Source organism: Melozone crissalis, unplaced genomic scaffold (assembly GCF_028551555.1).
Source record: "Melozone crissalis strain CALT ecotype California unplaced genomic scaffold, PUWL_Pcris_2 ptg000045l_1, whole genome shotgun sequence".
Lineage (NCBI taxonomy): Eukaryota > Metazoa > Chordata > Aves > Passeriformes > Passerellidae > Melozone > Melozone crissalis.
In genome coordinates this window covers 5,226,257-5,248,726 of record NW_026535823.1, presented here as the reverse complement: position 1 = coordinate 5,248,726, position 22,470 = coordinate 5,226,257, and the positions used below count along the sequence as shown (strand labels likewise).

Genomic DNA, 22,470 nt, shown 5'->3' with positions numbered 1-22,470 from the left:
CCCATGTCCCACTGAGGAGCAGAGAGCCCCACTCCCTGCCTCTGCCAGGAATCTTCCTGGGATGCTGGTGTTAGGAAAATTAATCATAAACACCAGAGGTTTATGTCCAAAAAGGAGACAGAGGAGTCCTTTTACTTTGTTGGAACAAAGGGAGAGGCCATGGGGCATTCCCCTGGGATCTCTCAGATTTTTGGAGGACACAGCCTTCTTTTTATCCCAATTTCCCAGCTACATTTCCCTTCTCTCTTTCCCCATTTCTGAGGTATTTGAGAGGTTCAGACTTCCCAAAACACCTGATACCAAAGATTTCCCTCTAATGTACAACCCTCCCTTTAAATTTTTAATTCTTATGGAATTTAGGGGGTTTTCCTCATTGGCTGAGGTACCTGAGAGGTTCAGACTCCCTGATATACCAGATACCAAAGATTTCCCTCCAATGTATAACCCTCCCTTTTCATTTTTAATTCTTACAGAATTTAGGGTTTTTTCTTCCCCATTGTTTCTTTCCTCTCTCAATGTCTAATTTCATTTATCAGCAAACCTAAAGTTTATTTGTGAAAGCAAATCTCTTTTTCCATTCGTCAGTCAGTGGGATCCTTCCCATTGTTTCTTTTCTCTCCCAGTGCTGGTTTTATCTCCCAGCAGACCCACAGCTCATTTGTAAAGACGAATCCACTATTCCTCTCACTGATGAGCACCAAAGGGTTTCTTCTGTTCCTTTCCCAGACTTCTGTGCCCTGCTACCCCACCAAGCCACAAAAACCATGTGCCAGAGGGTCCTGCTTGAACATCAGGAGGAGAGGGACTTTTGGTGAAGCAGGATGAGGGAGAATGGCTTTAAACTGGAAGTGAGTGGGTTTAAGGTTAAGAATTCTTGACTGTGAGGGTGCTGAGGCCCCAGCACAGGGTGTCCAGAGAAGCTGTGGATGCCCCTGGATCCCTGGAAATGTCCAAGGCCAGGCTGGATGGGGCTTGGAGCACCATGGTCAGGTGGAAGGTGGCCCTGCCTGTGGAGGGAGGCTCAAACAAGATGATCCTTAAGGTCCCTTCCAATCCCAACCATTCTCTCCTTCTGGGACAAGCCCTCAGTGCTCTCCCCAAAGCTTTGCCGAAGCCCAGGCAGGTGTGCAGAACCAGCAACCCCAGCGCCAGAGACGTTTTCTGGCAATAGATGGATGCCCTATGGGTGAGGAAAAAAAAGCAAATTGATTTCCTTATGAGTAATTTTATTAGTAACAATGCAATTTCCCTGTGATTTCATTTTCCAAAGGGCCCATCTCACCCTGGAGGCTTTCGCTGGGGCACTCTGGCTCTGGTTAGCAGTGAGGGGGGTATGGGATTTATTCTCCCACAGCTCCAGAATGATGGAGGGCATCAAATGGGACATGGGAAACATGGAAAATGTCTGAGCAGCTCCAGGCTGTGGCTGGGTGCTCTGCAGGGTGCTGGGCACAGCCAGAGATGCTGCATGAGCTCCCCTGTCCTTGCAGATGTGGCACTGCTGGTGTGTAGCCAGATGTGGTTGAGCTGCTCTGAGGGTAGTGAGGAAAGGCTCTTTCTTTGTGCTCACCAGTGTTGGCAGGTCTGACCCTCACTAAACCTCCACCTCTGCTGCTCTTTTGCCAGTGAAACAATTCCACAAGTAGAATAGGAATAGGAAGGGTAAAATTATGTTTTCCCTGGTATTTTTGGGTTTTTTTTCCCCAAGAAGAAACCGAGGCAGAAAACACCAAGGGCCTGTGGGGCAGTGGCTCTGGGGGAGGATTAACTTTATGGTGAAAAATGAATGTTCCAGCCCACCTTGTTCATGTCTGAGGGGCTCCAGCCCAGGGCAGACACTAAACCCCATTTTTCCATTGTGCCAGCCTGCTGCCCTGCCCTCCATCCCTGTGCTCACACCCTGGGCTCAGGGATGGAGGCACCTGGAGAGATCTGCAGTGCCCCAAGGTGGGATCAGTGCTGTGTTTGCTCTGGATGCCTGGCAGCATCCTTTGGGTAGTGCTGGGCTTAGAGACAGCTCAGAAGAAAAGCTCCTCATCAAAACAAGCAAACAGGGACCCTCCTGTGGCTTCTCCAGGAGGAGCAGCTGCTTCCTCAGCTGATGGTGAGGACAGGCAGCACATCCCAGAAAGGCTCCAGGCTGAATTTGAAGCACACAGGACCCAGCCCTGCTTTGCATGGCTGAAAACCACATGTGCATGGGGATTTAATCTTGGTTTGTGCAGTTTGGGGAATGCAAGCTGTGCTCTCGTTTTGGGATAATATTTACAGCCAGGGTGCATGGAAAAGGTGCATGGAAAAGCCTGATTGCAGGCAGGTGTTGGGCAGGGAATGGAGGAGGCTGGGGGGAAGCAGCAGACCCGTGGCACAGTGAGGGTGGGATGCTGTAATTCAGCCTTTGAGCACCTGAGGTATCACCAATGAGCAGAGATGGGGAAGACTTGGAGGTGGTCAAAGAATCCAGTTTTACTGTGGAGTACAACTGCTGTTATACTTATTCTAGGAACACTAGTAATGTTTTACTATAGTAATTGAGTTAAAGATCACATAAACAAACTTATACATTTTAAGCATCTCTTGCTTTCAGAAGTCTCATGTAATTTTCTTTTTCTGGTAAACCTGTCTGATTGAATCTTCTTGCAATCTTGATTTAATCCTCAAAGTTCTGTTTGCTCTTGCCAAGGCATCCTGTTATCAAATCTCTTAAGCTGGCCAGGTACAAAATCCATAATCTGTCCTGTGTGTCCCAGTATCCCAATCCTGAGTGATGGGTGGAGGGTCTGAGTGTCGTGTGGGAAGCAAAGCACTCTGTCCACAGCACAGTGATAATGTAGATAAAAGTGATGTCCTGCCTTGCAGCATCTCAATTCACGTCTCTGGCGCTGTGAATTTGCGAGATCTCCTTTTTTTGGGAGCCTGGGAGCTGCCAGGTGGGGCTGGGCCGTTCTACAGCTCTGCCTCCGTGTGGATGGATGGATGGATGGATGGATGGATGGATGGATGGATGGGAGGCAGGAGAGAACAGAGCAGGCTGCAGACGCACAGGGTGCTGCTCACAGATCCCTCTGGCTTTTTGTGGCTTGGCAGCCTCTGCCTGGTTCTGTGCACACTCTGCATCCCAGATTACAAATGAAGCCGAGGTTTTTTTTGTTTCTTTTTTTTTTTTTTTTTTTCCCTTACATCCTTTTTTTTCTTTAAATTTCTTTTTCTGAATGAGACAAAGGGTCCTTAAGGTGTGTGCTGGGCTGCCAGTTCCATTGCTACCTCCCAGCATATTCCCCAGCGCTGTTGATTCTTTTGCTTCTTTTCTCTGCCAAGGTTGGGGTTAAATGCATGAGATGGCATTTCTTGTTCAGACTCAGATGTTTGTTGGTTCTTATCCATATCACAGTCTCACAAACTGTGACTTCTACAGTACTTTAACAAGGTAAAAATGGAGTGTTATCTCTGTCTTTACAAGGCCTTTCAAGGATAAACTGTCCAATTAAGATATGACACCTGAATTATTTTTACTTTTAACCCAATAACCAACCACCTGTGCCCTGCAATGTGGACTTTTTTATCCAACTACACAAAACCACCCAAACCCGTGAAGAAGAAGGACCAGTCTCTGTCCTAAAACCTCCATCTTGCTTTATATTTATTACTATATTCTAAAACCTTAAACTCTGAATTTTCCACCCTGTGATATTACACAGTTTTATTCAAACTACACATCTATAATCTCAATTCTGCTGTTCAATTTTGGAAGCCTTCTCCATGGCCTCAGATCAAATGCAGTGTTCTCTTGGGAGTCAGAGCCTGTCAGCACAGAAAGTGTGAAATTCTCAGTGGGCAGGGTTCCAGCACATCTGGGTCTGTCCTTGCCCACCTTGGGCTCCTCCCCAGGTGTCTGTTGCCATCACCCCAGGGCTTTGGAGGGCTGGGAAATGTGGTTGGGGCAGCTCAGGCAGGAGCTGATGCTGGGAATTCCATACCTGGGACATCCTTCCTCTAGATCCACCCATGCTTCCAAATCTTCTGCAACCCCCTGCAAAGAAATTAACCTCTCTGAGCCTAATGAGTGTCTCTTTGTTAATGTGGCTCTGCCTGTTTGTGTTTCCACCTGCATGAGGAGCAGTGCAGGCAGTGAAAAGGATCTGGGTGTGCTAAACCTGGCACAAATGGGTGCCCTGAAATGTGGCTTTTGTCATGGCACCTTGCCTTGAGCAGCAGAGAAACATCTCTTCAAAAGGTGCCTGCCCTGAACCTCCTGTAAGAGCCAAAATGAGGGATAAGGAGCTCTCCAAAATGCAGTTTATTACATCCAAGGTGTTTCAGCAGTCCAGGGTGGTGGGTGACAGAGCTGTGCCCACAGCTGTCAGCTCCAGCTGCAGGCAGGCCTGCAGACCCTTAGTTTAGGTTACATTGCATTATAGACTTTTCTTTTGGTTACAATGCATTATATACTTTTCTTTGCTGAGCATCTTAATACAGTAGAACCAATCTATACCTTAACTGTTATCTATAGCCTATCATAACTGCTATAATTACCATATTCATGTTACTGTTCTCCAATCACTAAAAGTTAGTACATTACAGTTTAAGCTAGAAGTTGTTTTTCAGTTTTCTTGCAGTGGAACGTTCTGAGACTTTTTTGCTGCAACATTTGCTGCCTTGTTTGCCTATGCTATCTTTCTGCTTAGTAAAAACATCTTCTTGTTTGAGGTGGGTTTATCCTTTGCTCCAAGTCATAAAACCCCCTTCTAACTAACACACCCTTTGCCTCCTTGGTTATCCAGTAAGACTGGCTCAGCAATTTTTTCTTTTATATCAAATTTTGCTTTCATTTCTATTCCTTCTTCAGGTTTTACATTCAAAACTCTTTCTGCCAAGCATCCATATCTGTGAGACTTTCTTGTCAAACTTTCACCCTTCCCAACCACCTCCCTGTGCTCCCCCTGCTTCCCTTCAGTGCAGATCAAGGTTTACATCCTGGGGAGGAGTTTTCTGGGTTTTCTGTGGCTGAGATGATCTCCAAGGTATTAGAAAGTCTCTTTTTTCCCAGCCCCACAACCGAAGAAGAAGTTGAGATTCCTCAGCTCTGCTTCTCAAGGTTGTTTATTTTCTCTGATCTGTCCCATTCTTTCTCTGCCCTGCTGAGATCTGTCCAGCAGGTCGGGTTGTGGCACAGTCCCTGGCCTTGGGGTGATGTTGGCTTTTTATACTAAGAACTGTGTGTACTTTATTTACAATAATTTTCCAATACCTATCACCTGTGTTAGACACTCTGTCTCTGCTCTAAACCAATCCAAAAGTGTCACCATCACAGCAGAAGATGGAGGACAAGAAGAAAGACAAGAAGGACGGGGCACTCCCAGATTCCTCCATCTTGCCTCTTGAACCCCCATTCTAAGCCCCCAAAATTCTACTTTTTCACCCTGTGACAAATTCACTATCATTCTACTCAAACTCTTGTGGCTTGTAAATCCTCACACAAAGTTGGTAATCGTTTCCATGGGCTAAAATCAAAGGCACAGGTGTTTGTGACTCTGTGCCAAGGTCTCTGAGCCCCCTGCCAGGGTCTGGAATCACCCAGGGCAGCCAGAGGAATGTCCTGGGTTCTGACAGAGTTTGTTTTTCTGACCTGGCATGAACTCGAGTTCCACTGAATATCCTGGCAACAGCGTGGAAACAGCAGCATCCTTCACCCAGTTTCCTCAAAGCCTGGGTTTCTGGCACACCCTGCAGGAATTCCCTGAGCTAATTCCCGTGCCTGCAGAGCCTCCCAAGGGCTGCAGAGGGGTGGGCATCAGGAGGGTCCAAGCCAGTGAATGTCACTGTGATATTTTCTGAAAAATCCCTTGGCCAGGATTTCTTCTCCTGGGAAGCTGAGAAGCTTCAGCTTCTCCCTGTTTTGCTGTTCTGGAATGTGGTCTGGAGATTGTTTACCCAAACATGTGAATTGTTTTTAATTAATGACCAATCACCATAAGCTGTGTTGTACTCTGAGGAGTCAGTCACGATCTTTCATTTTCATTCTTGTTTAGCCTTCTGTCTGTATCCTTTCTATTTCTTTAGTACAGTTTTAGTATAGCATAATAATATAATATAATATAATATAATATAATATAATATAATATAATATAATATAATATAATATAATATAATATAACATAATATGCCTTCTGAGAACTTAGATTTTCATCTCTCACCTCGTCCTGGGGACCCTCACAAACACCACCAGTGCAGGCTCAGAAGTGGTTCCAGGGAGCTCCTCAGGAGCTGAGCATGGAAGGACAAGGTAATTCCCAGGAGATGCCTCCCAGAAGGTATTATTTAATATTTCTACAGATGGGGGAGACAGGAGTCCCACCAGCAGAACAAAATCCTTAAATATGGAATGGAAAAATTTTAGACTAATATGGACCAATATGGACAAAAGAGAGCACAATGATTGCTTTGTTTTTGATGAAGCCACAAGTTGTTGCAAGGAAAACAGAATCTCCTAAAACCATAATATGCTTTTTATCCCCTTTTCAGTTTCTCCAGTAAATTTCTCATGTTGTTGTTTTCATTGTACTATGATATTTTATTATTCCATTAAGTTAATTAAGAGCACTTTCCTGTTAAGATTGATTTCTGTTAAGGCTGATTGTTCTTAAGTTTATTCAGAAATCATGCAGGCTCAGAAGTGGTTCCAGGGAGCTCCTCAGGTGGTTCCCAGGAGATGCCTCCACTCAGGAGCTGCTGCCTTGTGTTTTTCCACTGCATCCTGGCAGCCCCTGCTTCCCTCACTGGAATCCCAGCTGCAGCTGTTGGGAAAGCTTTGGTAGCACCTCAAACTGTGGTCTGTGCTTGCCAGGAACCGTATTGGTTCTCTTTTGTCCATATTGGTCCATATTAGCCTTTGGAAGGAGTTTCCCCCTTGGCCTGGGGTTGGCTCAGAAACACAGAATTATTGTGGGGCAGGGAAGTGGCAAAGAGCCTCAGGCAGGGTCACCCAGAGCAGGCTCCACAGACCTCCAGGTTTCTCCCAGCAGAACATCCAGGTGGGTTTTGAGTGTCTCCACACATGGAGAGCCCACAGCTGTGATGGTGTTCACAGGGGTCTGAGGATATGAGGGAAGAGACGAGGATCTGACTCCATGTTTCAGAAGGCTTGATTTATTATTTTATTATGTATATTATATTAAAACTATACTAAAGGAATAGAAGAAAGGATTTAATCAGAACGTTAGCTAAGAATAGAAAAAAAAAGAATGAATAATAAAGGCTTGTGACTGACCAGAGCCTGAGCTAGCTCACTGTGATTGGCCATTAATTAGAAACAACCAACATGAGACCAATCACAGATGCACCTGTTGCATTCCACAGCAGCAGATAATCAATGTTTACATTTTGTTCCTGAGGCCTCCCAGCTTCTCAGGAGGAAAAATCCTAAGGGGAAAGGATTTTTCATAAAAACATGTCTGTGACACACAGCCTCTCTGGGTAGCTTGTCCCAAATGTTTCGTTGCCCTCACAGTGAAAAAGTTTATTCCTCTGTGCAGACAGAATTGGTTTTATGGCAGTTTGTGCCTGTTGTCTGAAGCCTCTGGAGGAGCTTTGCCTCTTCTCCCCCTCTGTGCATGGATCAGATCCTCTGTGAGCCTCTTCCAGCCAGGCTGAGCAGCCCCAGCTCTGCCAGCTCCTGTCCTTCTGTCCCCTTGCCTGGAGCTGCTCCAGGAGCCCCTGTCCCCTGTCCTGTGGGGCACAGCACTCTGGATGTGTCACCAGGGCTAAATGAAGGGGACAGGCCATCTCCTCGACCCACTGGCTTTGCCTGACACACCCCAGGGAGTTGCTGGCCCATTTTTTATAAGACCATAGTGCTGGTGGCCACCATGTCCCTTGGGATGTGTCCTTGGGACTGGTGAGGGCACACCCTGAGTGCTGTGTCCCCTTTGTTTGGGAAGGATGCTGAGATGTTTGAGCACATCCAGAGGGGGAAACGAGGCTGGAGAGGGGCTGGGAACACAAACCCTGTGAGGAACTCCTGAGGGAGCTGGGGGTGCTCAGCCTGGAGAAGAGGAGACTCAGGGGTGCCCTCATCACTCTCTGCAGCTCCTGAAAGGTGCCTGTGCTCAGCTGGGGCTGGGCTCTTTCTGCAGAATCACTGACACAACCACAGCACGCAGCCTCAATCTGCACCAAGGGAAATACAGGCTGGATATTAGGAAGAAGTTTTTCATAGAAAGGGTGATAAAGTTCTGGAATGGCTGCCCAGGGAGGTGGTGGAGTCCCCATCCCTGGGCGTGTTTAACAAAGCCTGGATGTGGCACTGGGTGCCAGGGTTTAGTTGAGGTGCTGGGGCTGGGTTGGACTCGATGATCTTGGAGGTCTCTTCTAACCCAGTGATTCTGTGAGTTCTGTGGGGCTCTCCCTGCCCAGCCCCTTCCCAGCCAGCACGGACAGGTTTGTTCTTCCTCCAGTGCAGGGTTTGCTGTTTCCAGCTCCACGCTGCTCCTCTGCTGTTCCTCCAGGCTGCTGGAGTCCCTCTGGATGGCAGCACAGCTTCAGCACTGCCTGGTTTTTAGCATCTCCCTGCACTGACAGAGCGCGATTCGCTGCAGCACCCACACTTCTGATATTTCCTGCTCGTTTTCATCCTCATCCTTTCCCTTCCCTGGGAGTATTCAGCCTCTTCCCCTCCCTCAGGCAGTCCCCAGCTGTCCCTGTGTGATTCTGATGGGAGGCTGGCTGCTGTTTGTGACAGAGGTGTTTTCCAGCCTCTCCAGTTTGTAGGGTTAATGTTATTTACTATTCTCAGTTTCTTCTGTGTAGTACCTGCCTTGCCCTCCCACCCTCCCACACTGTTTGTATTTCAGGGATAACAGTGTAATAGGTTAATTCAGGGACCTCAGCAGGTATCTAGCTTGATCAGACAATCACTTATTTTTCATTTTCTCAGCATTTTCCATTTGAAAATACAGAGGATGGTTCACTGGGCACTCCCAAAATGGCATTTTCTCAGCTTAGTTTGGGGAGGCCCTGGCACAGGCTGCTCAGAAAAGTTGTGGATGTCCCATCCCTGCAGCTCATAGACAGCACCTGATATGCTGTAACTTCCTTTCCTATTGTAGGGTGCGCTGTGGCAGGGAGGAATGATGGATCTGACTCCATGTTCTCAGAAGGCTAATTTATTTTTTTATATTATATTATATTATATTACATTACATTACATTACATTACATTACATTATATTATATTTATGTTATGTTACATATTATGTTATATTATATATTATATTCTATTACATTACATTATATTATACTATATTGTATTATACTATATTATACTACATTACATTACATTACATTACATTGTGCTATAATTATGCTATACTAAAGCATACAGAAAGGATACTTACACAATGCTAAAAAGATAATAATGAAAACTCCTGACTCTCTCCAGAGTCCTGACACAGCTTGGCCCTGATTGGCCAATGAGTCAAAACAATTCACATGAAACCTATGAAACAATCACCTGTGGGTAAACAATCTCCAAACACATTCCAAAGCAGCAAAACACAGGAGAAGCAAATCAGATAATCATTGTTTTCCTTCTTCTCTGAGACTTCTCAGCTTCCCAGGAGAAGGATCCTGGGCGAAGGGATTTTTCAGAAAATATGAATGTGACATTTTCCTTTGCATTTTCCCTGGTGGAATTAAGCCCAAAAATTCCTCAATGAGTTTTTTCCCCATTGAGGAATGCTGGGGGCCGTGCTCAGCCTTGGCTGCTGAGGGTGTTTGCCTTCAGGGAGGCTGCTGAGCTGCCTGCCTGTCACTGCAGCAAGAGGGAAGCTTTTTCACACCTCCCAGCACTGAGGAGCTCTCAGAGAGAGGTTTTGCTCCTTCGGCCTTTTCTCTTTCACAGGTTTGGGAGAGGGAAGCAGCATCTCCTTCCTGGCTGCATGCCACGGATGGGGCTTCTCTGGCTGTCTTGAGCATCAGCTGCTCAGTGCAAGTTCAGACCTGCTGGAAAAAAAGAAAAAAAAAATTTTCAACAGCTCTGTCTTCTCCTGGCTCTTGTCCTGACAACGTGGTTTTGTCAAAGCCACCCCTGTTTGCTAGCAGGGCTGCTTTGGGGAAAGCTGAGCCTGGGAGTTTGGTTTCTTTAGGTTGGAGATGGAGCTGGTGGAGTTGTGGTCCAGAACTCGCTTTCCTGCTTTTTTCTGGTCCATCCAGCCCTGGATGGACCAGAAAAGAATATAATATAAATAATAACAATAATAAAAAGAATATAATATTATATTCTTTTTATTGCAAGGGGTGTTTGCAGCTTAAAGGCAGGAAGGAGGCTCCTGTGCCACCCCACCACTGGCACTGGGTGCTCTGCTGTGTTTATCCAGCTTGAGCCTTGCAGGGTGGGCAGAGAGCAGAGAAAGCACTGGAGGCTCCTCCGGCATGGACCTGCCTCTTGGAGGGGTGAAAATGAGAATAAAAAGTGTATGAGGGAGAAGAAAATCTCCTGCTGGCTTTTGGCAGGAGCTAACACTGCTGTGCCAGACCCCTCTGGAGGCTGGGGGATTTCTTTTGCTTTGGGTAGTGCAGCATTTGAAAAAAATGCTTCTAGAAATCCCTCTCTGAGCCTTTGACAGGCTAGAAATAAGTTTTCTGCTGTTGGCTGTCCATGGATGGCTCTGGGGATGTATTTTCTGAGCTTGTTCCCACACACATGTAGAGTTTGGCAGTTTGCTGTCTGTCTCTTTAGTGGCAAGAAGGAGAATTTCCCCCCGGGTCTCTGCTCCATCCCTTCCTCACCTCTTTGCTCTCCCTTTCTCTGTCCTGATCAGCCCCAATTTTTAGGCATGGCCTTTCTTAAAAATCCCTATTTTCCCTCATTGGATCTTCTCAAGTGGATTTCTTTGGAAGTGCCTTGCCCAAAGCTGGACCTGTGTGAGCTGGAGGAGGGTGGGGATCTGTGATCTCACCTCCTGCCATCAGCCTGGGATGCTCCACGGGCTCTTGCTTGTGTGCAGGGATTTGGGGGCTGGAAGCAGCCATGGAAATTCCCTTTAATGTGGTGGCAAAGAGGGGAGGGTGGACAGCTGTTCCCCGAGAGGGGGGATCGCTGCAGCCTGCCCAGAGCAGGCAGGATGTGACTGCAAATGCTAATTGCAGACCGGGCTGGCAAAGCTGAATGAAGCAGCAGGGCACTCCAGGCAATTTATTAATGGCTGATTATTGCAGGGCCCTTCAGTTGAGCCACAAAGCCTCCAGGGCTGAGGCAGGGTTAGCCTGAGGAGCTCTGCATTGCCAGGAGCTCTCAGAGTGGGGTATTTGGGCAGGAAAGGGGTGAGCAGGCAGTGCCAGGCTAGGGGGAAGCATCTCTGCAATGCTGTCCCTTTTCTCAGCAGTTTTGGGGTGATGGGGTCTCGCCTGCCTGTGTTTGAAGGTGCCAACAACCCCCCTGAAGTTGTTTGGCTTCAGAGGTGGCTCTGGGTTTTGGTTGGGTGTTTTTGGGGAGCACAAAGTGCTGAGCCCTGTTGGGGTGGGTTGGTGCAGGCACTGAGCCTCACAGGGAGAGAGTGAGCCCCAAAATCAGCCCCTGTGGGTTCTGTGGGGCTGGATGCACATCCCTGCTGGAAATCAGCCCCTGTGGGTTCTGTGGGGCTGGATGCACATCCCTGCTGGAAATCAGCCCCTGTGGGTTCTGTGGGGCTGGGTACACATCCCTGCTGGAAATCAGCCCCTGTGGGTTCTGTGGGGCTGGGTGCACATCCCTGCTGTGCCCCCAAAAGCGCCCAGGGCTGGAGCTTCTTTTGCTGTCTTTGATATTCTCCCAGGCTGCCATCATTTAAAAGTCTAGTTGAAGATTGGGAATTGGACTAAATGGCCTTTAAAGGTCCTTCCCAACCCAGTCCATTCTGTGATCCCACCATTTGGTTGCTAAATCCATCTTTAATTCAAGATTCAACAGCATTCTCTTGTATCAGTGGCTCTGATACAGAGAAGCCCCACTCTATGCATCTCCCTTAAATGAGTTTAATCTTCTTTTATAAAATGTATTTTAAGAGAAATTTAATTTTTCAAAATAACAGAACACATTTTAGCTTCTAACTGCAAACTTTTTGAGATGTTTGATGTTTTTAGCTTAACAAAATATCAAAATTACGCTCAATGGTTAAACTTAAATATTTACAAATATGCATGCTAAAACCACTAAAATATCTATAAAAAATTTTAGAAATCATAATGGCATCAGAGACACCATTAATGTGTGTATTTATAAGGTGCATTTTAAGAGAAATTTAATTTTTCAAAATAACATAACACTTTTTAGCTTCTAACTGCCAAGTTTTTGAGATGTTTGAGGTTTTTTAGCTTAACAAAAATATCAAAACTACGCTCAATGGTTAAACTTAAAAATTTACAAATATGCAGGTTAAAACCACTAAAAATATTTTTAAAAAAATTTAAAAAATTCATAATGGAAAACAAAACACCACAGAACAGAGGGGCAGGTGGCAGAGAGGAGCCACTTTCCTGCTCTGGTGAGATCTGCCTTGCTCTGAGGTTTTGCTGGCACAATAAATGCCTTTCGTTTGCTGGCACAATAAATGCCATCAGGGCTGTCCCGGCTGTGCCACAGCTGCCAACATCTGCACAGATGTGCATCAGGCAGAGGCTGGAGTGTTCCAGGGGTTCTCTGTCTCTGCAGAGATGCTGGGCCCAGCAGGACTTGTCTCCTTTGCATCCTCATCCTCTTTCTAATCCAGCAGGTAATGAAACTGTTCCTGGAAAAAGCCCTGCATTCCTGCATGGTTATCAACACACTTCTGAGTCACAGCTACTCCTCAGTCCCAATTTGAAACTTGGCCACAGCACACTGGAGAGATGCTTCTCATTTGATCTTTTTTTTTTTTTTTTTTTAATTTTAAATTTTATTTTTTTTCCCTCTCAGCATAGCCATATTTAAAAAATAAATCAGGATGCCAAAAGGCACTTTCTAAGATGAGTGCAGGCCTGGGAATATCAGTCGTGGAAGGGGAGCCTGTCCTCCCTCTCCAGACTCTATTAGAATTATAGAATGGTTTAGGTTTGAAGGCACCCTAAAAATCATTTGCTCCAACCCCTCTGCCATGGGCAGGGACACTTTACCCTATCCCAGGTTATTCCAAGCCCCATCCAGCCTGGCCTTGGACATTTCCAGGGATGGGGCAGCCACAGCTTCTCTGGGCACCCTTGGGAAGAAATTCTCTGGAATTCCTTCCCAATATCCCATCTCACCATTCCCCCTTGTCCTGTCACTCCAGGCCCTTGCCCAAAGTCCCTCCCCAGCTCTCTCGAGTCCCTTTAGGCTCTGGAGCAGTTCTGGCGTTCGGAGCATCCCAGGGCTTGGCCGAGGATGCTTTTAACATTAGTTCCTGAGTTTTGGTTTTGATTTTTGGTTTCTTCTTCTTTTTTTTTTTTTTTTTTTCCTGTTTGTTTGGGGTTCTTTGATTTCGTTTGGTTTTGGTTTTTTTGGTGATTTTGTTGTTGTTGTTGTTTTGTGTGGTTTTTCTGTGTTTTTTTGGTTGGTTGGTTGGTTTTGGGGGATTTTTTTTGGATTTTTGTGGGGGTTTTTTTGGTGGTTTTTTCTTTTGTTTTTGGAGGATTTTTTCGTTTTCTTGGGTTTTTTTTTTTCTCGGTGGGGGCTTTTTTGTGGTTTTTTTGTTGTGGTTTTTTTGTGTAGTTTTTTGTTTGTTTTGGTTTTGGGGGATTTTTGGTTGGTTTTTTTTTGTGGGTTTTGTGTTTTTTTGGTGAGGTGTTTTGGCTTTTTTTGGTCTTTTTTGTTTGGTTGGTTTTCATTTTTGGGGGGGATTTTTTTTTGTTTTCTTGGTGGGTTTTTTTCTGATTTTTTTGTTTGTTTTTTTTGGTGGGTTTTTTGTTGCTTTTTTGGTGTGATTTTTTGTTTGTTTTGTTTGGGGGGGATTTTTTGTTTTCTTGGTGGGTGTTTTGGTTTGTTTTTTTTTTTTTTGTTGTGTTCTTTGTGTTTGTTTGTTTTGTTTTTCAGGGATTCTTTTAGTTTTTTGATGTTTTGGGTTTCTTATGTTGTATCCTGTTTTGGTGGGTTTTTTGTTTTCTTTTATTTTTGTTTTTTGTTTTGGGGTGGGTTTTTTTTGGTGTTTTTTTTGTGGTTTTAATGTTTTGTTTTCGTTTTGGGGATTTTTTTGTTTTCTTGGTGGGGTTTTTTTGTGGTTTTTTTGTTGAGTTTTAATGGGTTTTTTTGTTTGTTTGGTTTGGGGGGACTTTTTCGTGTTTTTTGTGTGGTTTTTTTGTGGTTTTATGTTTTGTTTTGGGGTTTTTTTGTTTTTTTGGTGTGTTTTTTGTGTGGTTTTTTTTTTTTGTTGTGTTTGTTTAATGTTTTTTTTTTTGGATTTTTTGGTTTGGGGGGATTTTTTTGGGGTTTTTTGTGTTTTTTATTTGGGTTTTTTTGTGGTTTTGTTTTGGGGATTTTTTTGTTTTCTTGGTGGGTTTTTTGTGGTTTTTTTGTGGGGTTTTTTGTTTGGTTTGGGGGGATTTTTTTGGGTTTTTTGGGTTATTTGTGGTTTTTTATTTGTTTTTTTTGTGGTTTTGTTTTTGGGGATTATTTTTTTTTGTTTTATTTTCTTGGTGGGGTTTTGTAGTTTTTTGTTGCTGTTGTTTTTTTGTTTTGGTGGGTTTTTTGTTTGTTTGGTTTGGTTTTGTTTTGGGGTTTTTTGTGGGATTTTTTGGGTGTTGGGTTGTTTTTTTTTTGTTGTTGTTGTTGTTTGGTTGGTTGGTATTGTATTTTTTGGTGCCTGCAGCCAGCAACGCACAGATTTTGGGATACTCCGCTGGCTGCACAAAGGAATGCTCGGGGGGCTCTCACCCGATCCGAGCATCCCTGGGGTGGCCGGGAGGGGACAGCTGCCACTAGATGGCAATGCCGGAGCGGCTGCGGCTCCGCGGAGGGGGATGCGACACCCGGGATGTGACACCGGGATGTGACACCGGGATCCCGCAGGGACAGCCCCGTGTGCCATGGGGTACATGGGAGGGCTGGGAGAGGCGGGGACAGAGCACGGAGGGGACTCGAGTGTGAGAATCACAGAATGTGGCATCCTTAAGGTGGGAAAAGGCTTTAAACTCATCGAGTCCAGCATTAATGAGGGATGTGGGACTCCAGGAGCTCTCCAAAATCAGTTTATTCCATCCAAGGTGTTACAGCAGGACAGAGCCTGCTGCAGGCTCCAGCTGCAGGCAGGCCTGGACACCCTTAGTTTAGGTTACATTGCATTATATACTTTTCTTTGCTGAGCATCTTAATACAGCAGAACCAATCTATACCTTAACTATTACCTATCGTCTATCATAACTGCTATAATTACCATATTCATGTTACTGTTCTCCAATCACTAAAAGTTAGTACATTACAGTTTAAGCTAGAAGTTGTTTTTTCAGTTTCCTTGCAGTGGAAAATTCTGACACTTTTTTGCTGCAACATTTGCTGCCTTGTTTGCCTGTGCTCTTCCTGCTTGGTAGAAACATCTTCTTGTTTGGGGTGGGTTTATCCTTTGCTCCAAGTCATAAAAACCCCTTCTAACTAACACACCCTTTGCCTCCTTGGTTATCCAGTAAGACTGGCTCAGCAATTTTTTCTTCTATATCAAAACTTGCTTTCATTTCTATTCTTCTTCATGTTCCACATCCAAAACTCTTTCTGCCAAGCATCCATATCTGAGACTTTCTTGTCAAACTTTCACCCTTCCCAACACATTAACCCAGCACTGCCAAGACCACCACTCAGCTGGTGCCACATGTGCTCATCCTTCAAATCCTTCTAGGGTTGGTGACTCCACCACTTATCTGGGCTGCCTTTTCCAGGGCTAGACAATGCTTTTAGACAAGGCACCTTTCCTAAAATCCAGCCTGAACATCCCCTGGTGTGACTGGAAGCTGTTTCCTCTTGTCCTGTCTCTTGTTGCCTGATAGAAGAGACCCACCTTGCTGCATCCTCCTTTCAGGAGCAACCAGGTCTCTCCTGGGCCTCCTTTTCTCCAGGCTGAGCCCCCCCTCATCTCCCTCAGCTGCTCCTCCTCAGAGCTTGCCGGAGTGTTAGCCTGGCTCTGTAAAACCAAGCTCATCCCCAGCGCCTTCCTGCCCTGGCACCTGCTGTTCCCTGTCTTCCCGCATTTCCTGCCCTGTTAAAAAACCCAAACAGCCCCACAGAGCTGGCTCTGAGTCCCTGGGCCACGTTGAATCATGTGGGCATCAGCCACACTTGTCCCTGACTCACACATCCCAGCGTGCTGGGTGAGGGTCAGGATGAGGATGGCAATAAACATCCTGGGAAACAGAGCCTGCATCTCTTGGCGTAGCCAGAGAGGGTTTTTTTTTTTTTAAATTTATTTCCTTTTGGCTCTCAATCTTCTCTTAAGGAGCTGGTTTCTCATAAATATCCCATCCTTTAGCACTGTCTGAGCAGGAGAGAGGCTCCCAGCGGGGTCATGCTCTGCAGCAGTGAGTGTGGAGCAGGGGTGAGAGCCAGCTCTGGGTTCAGGGCACAGCTCAGGGCCCCAGCAGAAGTGTCCAGGTAAGGGATCTTACCTGGATCTGAGGTACTCAGATCCCTGCTTTCAGGGAATGAGGATGAAGGCTGCCTTCCTCCCCCTCAGCCCTTGCTCAGAGCCAGGCAGGGATGCAGTGCTGGTGCAGCCCTCCCCATCCTCCTGGGGCTCTGAATTTGGGCTGGGGGAGGCCTTGCTGTGCAGGCAGGGTTGGGACAGGGCTGGGGCAGCAGGAGCAGGAGCTCTGCAAGGCTCAGGAGCTGCTCCTAGCAATGGCCCAGCCTCGGGCTTAATTAACAGGGCTGAAAGGTGGCAAGATCAGCGTTGGTGGGAAAGAGGAGGAGGTGGAGGAAGAGGTGGGATGAGCCACAAATAACAATTGACTCGTTCAGGGCAGTTCTTGCCTGGGCTGGATGGAAGGGACTGTAACCAGCTGGTGGCTGCTGTGGCCACCCCCTTGCCTGATGTCAGTAGACATCAGGGTCGCTCTGGCTGGCTGCTGACATGGGCAGTGTTTGGGGAGGGATCTGGGTACCTCTGCTCCACTCTGGGCTACAGGGGCTTGTTTTACACCCCCCAGATACCCCACTTTGGTTACAAAGATCATTGCAAGGAGAGAATTGAGAAGGGTTGGGTGTCACAGAGAGCTGGTGGGTGCCTGGCTGAGCTTGGGGCAGAGATCCCACAGCCCTTTTTGCAAACACTCCTCTGTTGCCTTGCTGAGGAGGATCTGGCCCTTCCTCTTTCTCACCCAGCCAGCCCAAGGGCTCCTGGCAGTGCACCCAGCAGAGCCTGGCCCAAAAAAACCCAAACCCTGTGGCCCTTCAGCCATTCCAGAGCCTGCAGAGTAATCAGTGTCCAGTTCCTGCTCAGGTGTTGCCAGGCTGCACAGAGGGAGAAGCCCTGGCCCAAATGAGTCAATGATGTATGTGATTAGGAGCTTGATTAATTGATTTATTGAAATTCAAATGCCCCAAGCAGCCCTGGCTGCAGGTGTGAGGGGCAGGGCAGCAGGCACTGTGCTTGCAGGGCAGGGTGTTGGTGGGGCGGACAAGGGAAGAGAATGGCAGGGACCCTGGGTGTCTTGTGCTGCTGGCTGGAGCCATGGGGTGGGAAATGCAGGTAGAGAGGGTGTCACAGCCCTGGGGTTCAGCAGGAGGGATGGGGGATCCTGAGTGTGAACAGCCTCACAGGGTGTGTGGTGTGCTGTGCCCTGCTGTGCCAAGAGGGCTTGGGGACATCCCTGGGGGCACCCTGTCTGTGCCAGCAGGGCAGGGTGGGAAATGCAGGTAGAGAGGGTGTCACAGGCCCTGGAGAGCTCTGTGGCCTTGGGGTTTAGCAGGAAGGATGGAGGACCCTGCATGTGAACAGCTCTCAGGGTGTGTGGTGTGCTGTGCCCTGCTGTGCCAAGAGGGCTTGGGGACATCCCTGGGGGCACCCTGTGTGTGCCAGCAGGGCAGGGTGGGTTCCCCAAAGCTGGGTGGGTGTGCAGGCAGGCCCCACAGTGGAGCACAGCCCAACTCAGCCCCAGGGGACCCTGGGTGACCTTGGCACTGCAGCAGCAGCAGTGTCCCCTCTGCCCTGCCCCAGGGAAGCTCCTGCAGGGGGGCACATCCAGCCCAAGGGTTGTTTACACCTCCTGGACGAGCCGCTTTTCCCAGCCAACCTCGTGTGTCAAGAGGAGGAAAATCCCGAGGTGTGGAGGCTCATCTGTATGCGAGTGAGCAGCGGGGCACTCCCCGGGCACCCGCGGGCATCGGGCGGCTCCGGAGTGCCCCGGGCATGGGGGAGGATGATGCGTACGCCCACAGAGAAGTGGCTGGGGGGGATGCAGGGAGGGCAGCCCCCCTTTGCCCCCCAATTCAGCCCCTCACCTAGGAGCACCCGTGTGCTGGAAAGCCCTCTGCAGCCAGGGCGGGGATGGGGATGGTGGGGGGAGTGTGTGCGCGCTTCTGGCAGGGTGGGGGCTCCCCCATTGCCTTTGTTCCCTTCAGACCCACCCCTCGCCTCTGATTTTCCTTTGCGGCAGCTCCCGTGCTTGCCAAAAGAACGCGCTGGATGGAGCGAGGCAGCGAGCCGGGCGTGTGTGCGCGCTGCTGTGCGCCTGCCTTGCCGCTGCCTTCATTAGAGCCGGCTGTCCCCGAGCTGCAGAGCCGCGCCAGCCGCCTCTAATTCCGTGGCCCGGCTCCTGCGGGAAGCTCTGCGTGCTCCTGCCCCGGCAGCGAAGGGCCGGGCATCGCTGCCCACCGCCCGTGTGCCCCCTCCGGCCCTGCCATGGGCGGCCGGGCTCCCGCAGGATGCTGAAGATGGAGCCGGGAGGAAGGAGTTGGACACTTGGCTCCAACTAGGCTGGACCACGCTGCTGCAACCTGTTCGCCCGGGTGCTGTTCCCAATTGTGCCTTGCTGTGCCGCGGGGTGGCCGCAGGGACCCGGCTCCTGCCCTTGCTGCGGGGGGCTGGGGGGCTGCTCTGGGGGGGATGTGCCTGGGGTTAACCCCTTGCTGTGGGGGGAAGGTGCTTAGGGACCCCGCGGCTGCGGCCTCCGCTGGGCACGGAGGAGGAGGAGGAGGAGGGGGAGGAGGGCTGGCTGCCCGCCCCGCTGCCCGGGTGGCCGTTCTGGGGGGGCCCGGCTGCCCCCCGTGCCCAGCCGGTGCCGCCTCTCCTCTGCCGCGGGTGCCCCGGAGGGATGGAGCAGAGCCGGGGCTGAGCATCACCCGGAGAGGAGGAGGGGGCTGTGGTTGGGACTGCGCCCCGCAAACCCCCTCCCTCTTCTTTCCCACCCTCCCCCCCCTCTCCGCCGCCTCGGTGCCGCTGCTTTGGCTCACCTGTGCGTTTCCTTGCAGGATGGCTCGCTTCGGGGAGGCAGTGGCCGGCAGGCTGGGCTCCGGAGATGGGGGCTCCGAGCAGAACCGGAGCCGGCAAGGAGCTGCTGCCCCTGCGGGAGGCAGCCCGGGAGCCTTCAAGCAAACCAAAGCGCAGAGAGCCCGGACTATGGCTCTGTACAACCCCATCCCCGTCCGGCAGAACTGCTTCACCGTCAACAGATCGCTCTTCCTCTTCGGGGAAGAGAACATAGTCAGGAAATACGCCAAGAAGCTCATCGACTGGCCATATCCTTTCTGCGGCCCCCGTGAGCCGTGCTGCCCGGATCTGCCTCGGGGGCTGCCCAGGACACGCGTGTGTGGCACTGTCGGGCAGGTAAGGTGTGCCCACAGGGGTGCCCCGGCCCCCGGGGATGCTCTCCTCGCCCTGTTGCTGCTCCCCCTCCTGTCCTCGGCTCCTTGCCTGCTCCTCACAGGAGCTGAGCCCTTTTTCCCCCCGCTTGGGAATCCCCCAGCCCCTCCTGAGGCTGGGATTTATTGTCCCCCCGTGCTGATAGGGACGGATGCTGTGATCCCTGCGTGCTTTGGGATGCTCTGTGTGCGTGCCTGGGGCGGTGGGAGGCAGTGGCCTTTCCTCGGTGCCTCGATGTCTCGTGGAGTTCTGTCACCCCACCCCACCCTGGGGAGCCCCGTGTGTCCCCAGTCCCTGCTGGGTGGTGGCTCTGTCCCCACTGTGTGTGCCTGGCAGGGGCACAGCCGCCCTCGCCCTGCAGCCCCCGGCCCCCGTGGTGGCTCTGGGAGCCGGCTGCCCCCTCCCTGCGGCAGAGGGAAGGATGGTGGGAGCCTCTGGCTGTGCCCCGTGGCCTTTTTTGGGTGAAGCTGGCACGGTTTTATCCCAGGGACCCCTCTGCTAGCGCAGGGTGGAGGGTGCAGATCTCTCCCACTCCTTCCCCTGCTCCTCCATCCTTCCCCACGCACCTCTCTCTCCTCCCACCCTCGCCGTGGGTGCTGCCCAGCACCACATCCCTCATCCCCACACCAGCCTGGCCCCAGTGCCTGCTGCCCCTGAGACACCTCCAGGGCTTTGCCCCCAGGGAGGATCTGAGCCTGAGAACTTGAGCGTGGCCGGGCCGTGGCTGTGGGAGCCTCCCCGTGCCGCGCTCTGCAGCACTGATTCCATGCAGCTCCTGCTGCTGCCGCTGCTTTCTCTCCCTCCAACTTGTTGGTGGAGTTCCTGGCTCCTCTGATGGGCACGGCAGAGCTCTCCCTGGTGCCAGGCAGCAATGCCTTGGTTCGGTGCAACAGGTACCACAGGGGGAAGCCTCTGGTGAGGCCCAGGGATGCAGAGCATGGCAAGGGAATTGTCCCTGTGCAGCTCCATCAGGAACCGCTCCTGCCTCAGGAGCTGTGACAGCTCCAGGCTCACGGGGGTGACCTGGGCTTGAAGGGCCAGCTTGGAGGGGCTGAATTCCCCAAATCTGTCCCTCTTGACAGTGCCCATGGGTGGGTGGCTGCAGGAGTGCTGGTGGCGAGCGCGGGGCCGTGGTGGCTCAGCGCAGAGCCCTGCAGGGCAGCGGCCAGGCCGCTTTTCCAGAACATGCCAAATTATTCATGTGCTTTTCCAGCATGCTGTGGGAGGGCTCTGGCCCCTCCAGCTTTTGCTGGGAGCCAGAAGGAGCTGGGGTGCTGCCACTGGGCCGGCACTCGCGGCGTGGGCTGGGGTCCCGTGCCGGCGTGATGTCTCATCTCCAGGCAGCCGCTGTCTCCTAGAGACTGGAACTCCACCACCACCACCACATGAGCACAACTCCCCAGCATTATTCTCCCCTGGAATTTGCAATGCATGAGGGAGATGGGCTCATTTTGTGGTGTTTTTTTTTTTTTTTCCCCAGAAGTAAGTGACATATTCCCATGTGAGTGCTGGGAACAGGCGTGCTCCAGGCGCGGGAGCTCGGTGTTCCTGCCTGTCCCCCGCCCTGCTGCCATCTCTTTCCCAGAAAAACCCATCCAACCCTGGATGTTTCTCTGCACCACTGGAGTTTTGAGGGCTTGGGAATGGGCAAGGCCTTTTGGTGATGAGTTTGGTGAGGCTGGCCTGGCTGGTTGTTCCCATCCTTGTAGTTGTAGCCTGGCACGGGCAGCTGGTGCCTTTTGGTAGGGCCAGGAAAACCATGTGAGCAGCTGCCTGGCCTGGAGCCCATGGCATCGCTCCTGGGCCAGGGAATTTTGGGGAGGAGAGCATCGGATCTTGGCCATGGTCAGTAGGAGCTGCTGTCCCTGGGAGGGTGATGCTGTGGGTCAGGGTGGGCTCAGCACTGAGGAAAGCCAAAGGGGCTGGAGAGGAGCTCGGGGCGGAGTGGAGGCTCTTCTTCATCCAGCTCTCGTTGACTAGGTAATAGGGCTAAAAATATCTGGTGATTCAGGCCTGGATATCTGCTGGGTAACTGTGTAATTATAACCAGCAGCCTCTGCAGTTTGGCTTCCCAGTGTAAATAGGGATGATGCATGGAGGAGAAGGAGGAGAAATACGAGCAACTGGGATTGGGATGCAGCTCCATGGGAGGCAGACCTTTGCTGAGTTCCTCACTGGAAACCTCCACTGGAGCTGCTCTTTTAAACCTGGTCCTGCCCAAACCGTGGTGCAGCTGCTGCTTTGGCTGTAGGGAACATCTCCTTCTCTTCTCCTTGGGAAACGCAGCCTTGTCCTTCTGCCTGCTCTCCTCCTGCTGATGGCCAGGCCTTTCACCCTGATTTCATTTGTTTGGCTGCCTGGAAGGCTCCAATTCAGTTAGGATACGAGATGGGCTGCAGCTCATCTATATCTGCTCCGTTCCTCATCCGCTTAATCACATTTGACCTGGATAAGATCCCTCTCCCGCCCCAGGAAGGCCAGATGACATTGTGTGGCTCTGGCTGTGTCCCCAAGGACAGCATATGCCTGCAGCCTGTCCACTGCATCTACCCCCAGTGTGGCAGGGGAAGAGGATGCCCATGTTCTCTGTGCTGAGGGATTTCACCTATTTCATCCCCAATCTGGTGTTGGGCTGGCCTGGAGCAGCTGGAGTGCCCTCAGAGCATCATCAGGGGGGTTTTGCTCCGTGGGAAGCACACCTG

At 50.1% G+C, this 22,470-nt stretch overlaps 1 protein-coding gene across 3 annotated transcripts in view; it reads left to right on the top strand.

Annotated features, from left to right (window-relative positions):
- CACNA1E (calcium voltage-gated channel subunit alpha1 E) overlaps positions 1-22,470 on the top strand; it is a 151,508-nt gene that overhangs the window by 30,360 nt on the left and 98,678 nt on the right. For all 3 annotated transcript variants that reach the window (XM_054286294.1, XM_054286296.1, XM_054286295.1), the window contains exon 3: positions 19,378-19,644. In XM_054286294.1, the coding sequence (XP_054142269.1) occupies positions 19,378-19,644 (267 nt within the window). The remainder of the gene's footprint in view (positions 1-19,377; positions 19,645-22,470) is intronic.